The 6,042-nt window shown below is 45.1% G+C and overlaps 1 protein-coding gene across 1 annotated transcript; it reads right to left on the bottom strand.

Annotated features, from left to right (window-relative positions):
• Positions 1–2,063: 2,063 nt before the first annotated feature.
• Positions 2,064–5,649, bottom strand: DRD5 (dopamine receptor D5). Its single transcript, XM_001371240.3, has 2 exons — positions 5,396–5,649; positions 2,064–5,101 (listed from the first exon to the last, which is right to left on the bottom strand). Exon 2 carries the CDS (start codon positions 4,445–4,447, stop codon positions 3,011–3,013), a length of 1,437 nt encoding a protein of 478 aa, XP_001371277.1. The 5' UTR covers positions 4,448–5,101; positions 5,396–5,649; the 3' UTR covers positions 2,064–3,010.
• Positions 5,650–6,042: the final 393 nt, after the last annotated feature.

Genomic DNA, 6,042 nt, shown 5'->3' with positions numbered 1-6,042 from the left:
CCTTAGAACTTATTGGATATACTAAGAAAAGCAAAGATCCTCTATTGTTACTTATCTTCTTAGGTATGCACCCTACTTCCCAAACTAGATTATATGCTCTTTGAGGACAAAGACCATGTCCTATTCTCTTTGTATCCCCATAGTATCTTGCATACATTTGATCAGGATAATAATGGTGGTGCCTATGTGTCATGACTAAATGATAATTCCTCTCTAGGTGCCTTCCAACCCTGTGATTCTATGAACAAATTATGAACAGTAGAGTGATGAATATTTACCCCAATTGTTCACTCCTTTCAGTTGTGGCTGACTCTTTAGGACCTCATTTGGGGTTTTCTCATCAAAGATACTGAAGTGGTTTGCCATTTCCTTCTCTAGTTCATTTTACAGATGAGGAACCCGAGGCAGACAAGGTTTTGTGATTTGCCCAGAGTCGTATAGCTAGTAAATATCTGAGGGTGGATATGAACTCAGGAAAATGAATTTCCCTGACTTTTGGTCCAGCACTCTATTCACTGTATCACCTAGCTGCCCATATTAGCCCCAATAAAGAGAACAATATGACCACAATAATTCTTTGAATAAAGTACTGGGTTACTTGTATCTATATGCACTAATATGCAATAAAAAGAAGGCTATTCACATAAAGGCATTTGATCAACATCTGCTGAATAAATGAACAAATGAACTTATTGACCCACACAAAACTGTCTTGCAGTTTTAGGAACATTCATTTTTTAAACAATTTACTGGAGAGATTTTCAGAGTTTTCAAACAGCCAGTTCTGCATCACTAAAGAAAGATGTGTCCTGATACCCTGAAACAAGCCTGCCTAAGAATGAGATTTTGCCACAACAATTAGAAGGGGGAAAAATCCCCCAAACACCATTTTTCCCATGGTTAGTACAAGACAGAATCAAATCAAGCATGTCATAGGGTTCAATAAAGGATACTATAATTAAAAGACCATTCAACTGACAGTCAGAGGACTGATTCTAATCCTAGAAAATTCTCTATGTGACTTTGGATAGATCATTTCTCAATTTCTTCATCTATAAAATAAAGGAATTAGACCAGATAATCCCTTAGGTACCTCCTAGGTCTGATACCCTATGTTCTTTTTTTTTAACTGTTACCTTCCCTCTTAGAATCAATACTGCATTTGTTCTAAGGTAGAAGAGTGGAAAGGACTAGGCAATGGGGGTTAAGTGACTTGCCCAGGGTCACGCAGCTAGGAAGTGTCTGAGGCCAGATTTTAACCTAGGACCTCTGGTCTCCAGACCTGGCTCTCAATCCACTGAGCCACCCAGCTTCCCCCTCAAGTATAGCACTTTAATAGGCTGAAAATAAAAATTGTTTTTAAAAAGCAAAGCATTCTCTGTTTTTCAGAAGACTGATTTTGGAAGTACACCTTCATATTTTACTTATTTCTATTAATAATACTGCCATTCATCATCTATCATAGGAGTAACTTGCTCTCTTTGGAATGGTCCTAAGTTGAAATATACTTTCTTCACTGTTTGGACCACTGAAAAATGAAGCAATTAAGCTTTTTTTTTAAACACCACAACTAAAAGTTTTTAAAATACTACATATGCTCATCCAAATTTAATCTCTGGCTCCTCTCTTTCTCTCATTTTAAATGGACTTTATATTCTCAGGTTCTTGAGATGAAGTTTGGGGTAGTGAATAGAAAGCTGAATTCAGAATCAGGAAGACTTGGGTTCAAAGTGTTGTCTGTGACATATACTTAAGTGTGTGGCTCACTTAACCTCTAAGTGCTCTTGGCAACTCTCTAAGAATTTTAGGTGCACAGAAGGTGGCAGCCCACAAAGGAAAAGGACAAAGTCCTCACCCAGAAATTCTCTATACCAATGAAATCACAGGTCCAGACCCTAAGCCCTTGAATTCTCATGGACTCAAAGTGAAAAGTCCCATTAAAACAGTAAGGCTTTATTAAAAATATATTAGCACACCCATTTCCAAGCTCTTTAGGAAGAGCACTTAGTAAACAAGCCACAATATTCTTATAGTCACCAGTAAAGCCAAGATTAAAAAGGAAATTGGCTATTTTAATCATACTTAATTTTTAATGAAGAATTTTAGCATAATTTTGTAAACCAATAGCACATGTCTAGAACACAAAAGAAACCATTTATCTTCATCATTATGACTATTTTGCAAGGAAAGAATTCATAGAAGAAAAGTGAAAATTCAATGCCTTGGTAAGTGTGCATTTCCGACGATAACTCTAACATTGACTAGTTACTGTACCAGCTCAGGACTATAACACGGACATATATCACAGCATAAAGATTACAACCCACCCATCCCCCCACCCCCACCCCAAATACAGATAGCACAAAGAGGCAAAATGAAAGCAATCATCCACCCCTTGTACAATTTTAAGGTAGAATTGTCTGCTGACATAAAAGCAAGACTTTTTTTAACAAAGAAAATGTCTTTTTTTTTAACTCTTTACAAAGACTGATCCTATATGCCTAGCCAAAGAAGGAGCCCATGTTGAAAATGAGGTTGATGAGGGAAAGATAACTTCCTTTATCAATATAACCTACTTTTATTATTCCTTCAGAGCAAATCAAAAAGGATTCCATAGCTAATAAAGCCACCCAATAAGTAAGGGATTGCACAAACACATTAGAACAAACAGTGATACAGAGATAAATTCCCCCACTCCACCCTTGGATCTCTGGAGTTTTAAAAACCAGTCTAAACACAAGTCACTGGACAAACAGTTTGAAAAAACTGTTTGAATGTCCATGAGCATTTCCCCTTCCCCGGTGATGAAAGAAACAAGATGGTGGGCCTGAAGTTCCTCTTTTCACTTGAATGGTTTTGCTAAGCATTTCAGACACTAGACAGAAATACAGAAACACATGTACTATCTGATCAACAAGTATGGGAATGTGGATGTTTGGGTGTCTGGGTTTGTGCATGTATGTAAGCCTTTGCAAATGTACAATTGCAAGAAGCAAATTCCTTAAGCAGTTTAATGTAAACCATTTGGGGTGAAGGGTGTTATTTTGCCCAGTGAAATCTCCCCCTCACAGTCCAGCTCACACATTGAATCAGTTGCAGGATCATGGTTTGGGGAAGTTTGGGAAATCTGAGACATCCTGTCAAAGGGACCATCATCATTTCCACTTACAGAGTCAACCACATTAGGGATCATGTTGACGTAGGCAGTGGCAATCTCTTTGTGGAATACTGTGTCCTGGTTGTAAGAGATGAGCTCATTGCTAATGTTCACTGTCTCCACTGGGGTTCCAGCACAGAAATGACTGCACCCCAGAAGGTTGGCAAATACCTTGCGAAAATCAGCATTGAAGGCATAGATGATAGGGTTGAGGGATGAGTTGGCCCACCCAAACCAGACAAAAATGTCAAAGGTTGTCTCACTCACACAGGGAAAGCCAGCTTTGGGGTCTCCGGGGTTGTTGCAGAAAGGAACCATGCAGTTCAGAATGAAGAATGGTAGCCAGCAGCAGACAAAGACCCCCATGATCACAGAGAGTGTCTTTAGGACTTTGGTCTCCTTCTTAATGGAAGTCTTGAGACTATTATGGTGCTGGCAGTCCATTCTGTTGCCCCGGCAGCTCTGTGCATGCTCAGCAGCCCTCTCCAAGGAGGAAATCCTCCGGATCTGCACTTGTGCAATGCGATAAATCCTCGTGTAGGTTACAATCATGATGGCCACGGGTATGTAGAAACTGATCAAGGAGGAAGAGATGGCATAAGTCCTGTTGAGACTAGAGTCACAATTCTCAGCTCCCTCAGCCACCAGTTCCTCTGAGTCCTCTCCCCATGGTGTCCCATTGATGAAAGAGGATGGAGGGGACTGGTTTCTAGGAAAACCCTCCTGATCTTTATGCCAGTTAAGCTGCACAGGGATGAAAGAGATGAGAATGGACAAGGCCCAGGCTGCACTGATCATGATCAAGGCCACCCTCTGGGTCATCTTCCGCTCATAGCGGAAGGGGCTGGAGATGGCCCAGTAGCGGTCCACGCTGATGACACACAGGTTCAGGATGGAGGCAGTAGAGCACATGATGTCAAAGGCCACCCAAACGTTACAGAAGGCCCCAAAGGGCCAGTAACCGGCCACCTCTGCTACGGCTTTCCAGGGCATGACTAGGAGGGCAACGAAAAGGTCAGAGATGGCCAAAGACACAATAAAGATGTTGGTCATCTTGGAGCGCAAATGTCTGTATCGGATGATGGCCACACAAACCAACACATTCCCCAACAAGGTCCAGAGGATGAGAAGCGACAGGAGGCTGGCAGTGACTATCTGCGCCGGCCCCAGGAGCTCCCTGCTGCTCCCATCTGCCCCTTCAGAGCCCCAGGCACCTGCCGGGGGCAGCTGCAGCTGCAAAAGCAGAAGCGGCGGGTACAGGGTCCGGTTCTTGCGGGGTGGTAAAAGCATGGCAGGGACTCCAAGGACACTGGGCACGGGGCGGCTGACACTTTACCCGAATGCCCCTGGCGAGGCCCCATTGGGCCCCCCGGGGGCTCGCGCGCCCCTCGGGCAAGTGCCCTCCCTGAGCCAGGAGCCTGACAGCTGCCAGGCAGCTGCTCTGGGACTGAAGCCGCAAGCTGAATCCCTTCGCGGTGCAGCAGCTGCTAAGGCCACTGGGGATCTGGGACAGAGAGGGGAAGAGGGTCCCAGGGCGCTGAGAATCAGGTTCCGCCGCTCAGCTCTTTCGCCGCCTCCGCCTCTGCTTGGAAGCTCAGAGCGTACCTTGCGTTCAGCTCCGAGTGTCCCGGTCCCCTTTGGGAGGTCTGGGTGGGATTACCAACCTCGTGCCTCGGCGGAGGAGGGGTCTTCCTGCCCCACTTGTCCCCAGTCACTACCCTGAACACGACCGCGGCTGGAAAGCTCCTTTCCACTTGTTTCCTACCTTCCCCCAGCCCAGGGCTCTGGGAGCAGTCGCGCACAAACCTCGATTCCAGCCGCGGGGACCCCTTTGGCGGTCGACACAATCACCCACTCCAGCGCAGGGGCGTAGGGGCAGCAGACTCCCCGAGCTCTATGCCCCGCCTGGACCTGGAGATAGGGAGCTCCTTGTAGCTGCTGTGTCTGGGATCGGAAGTGAAGAAAGAAGAAAATCAAGAAACACCCCTAGCCCGCCTTGCCTGGAAAAGACGCTCTTCTGCCTGCCTGCCAGCCTGTCTCCCTTCTCTCCCTCCTTCTTTCTTTCCCTACCTCCTTCACTCTTTCCTTCCTTCCGTCTTTCCCTCTCTTCTTCTCTTTTTCCCGACCTCCTTCTCTTTTGCCTTCCCTATTCCCTCTTTCTTTCCCTCCTTCCTTCTTTCCCTCCCTTGCGTTTCAGCTCTCCCCCTTTCTCCCCTTCCCTCCCCACCCCTTCATTACCTATTTCTATCTTATCTCCCGCCTTCTACCTAGTGTCCTCACATCAGCTACGTATCTTAGGTCAGCAGTTTATGGCTAAAGGTGAAGACTTTTAAGGTCTGGGAGATGTCCAAATGCCAAACCACAGAATCACATGCCAAGTCGTGCCCCGGAGCAGGCTCGGGAATAAATTTTTTGCCCCGTTGCCCCTTGTCTCCGGTGCCTTGGCTTCTTAATTACAGCCAACTAACTGATCACTCTCCCACCACTCTGCTGGAGCCACGTGGAAGTTCACGAGCTTTATGTGACAGTAGTTTAAAAAAAAAAGGCAAGAAATCAGGTGTGATGAAAGGTATAGTGAGCAGAGGAGCACAGTGATATAGCAGAAAACCTTGGCTTTAGGGGTAGGAAGAACTGAGTTGCAACTTGTTAGCCATGAAAACTTGGGGAAGTCTCTTCACCTTCTAAAGCACAGATTTTCTCACCTGTAAAATGGGGATATCAATAATTGCATTACCTACCTCACCGGCTTTCTGCGAGAGTCTTATATGGGTAAACTATGACTTATCCTGGGAGAGAGGATCACTGCCTTCAACCACATATCTAATAAAGGGAAGATTAAACCAGATGGCTCTTCTTGTACTACAAGCATTTTTCTTAAAACAAGT

Source organism: Monodelphis domestica, chromosome 6, assembly GCF_027887165.1.
Source record: "Monodelphis domestica isolate mMonDom1 chromosome 6, mMonDom1.pri, whole genome shotgun sequence".
NCBI classification, from domain to species: Eukaryota; Metazoa; Chordata; class Mammalia; order Didelphimorphia; family Didelphidae; genus Monodelphis; species Monodelphis domestica.
This window is presented reverse-complemented; position numbering and strand designations above follow the sequence as displayed.

What these genes read in the sequence shown, in the direction of transcription:
- DRD5 (XM_001371240.3), bottom strand. Translation starts at nt 4,447, where the DNA reads ATGCTTTTACCACCCCGCAAGAACCGGACCCTGTACCCGCCGCTTCTG.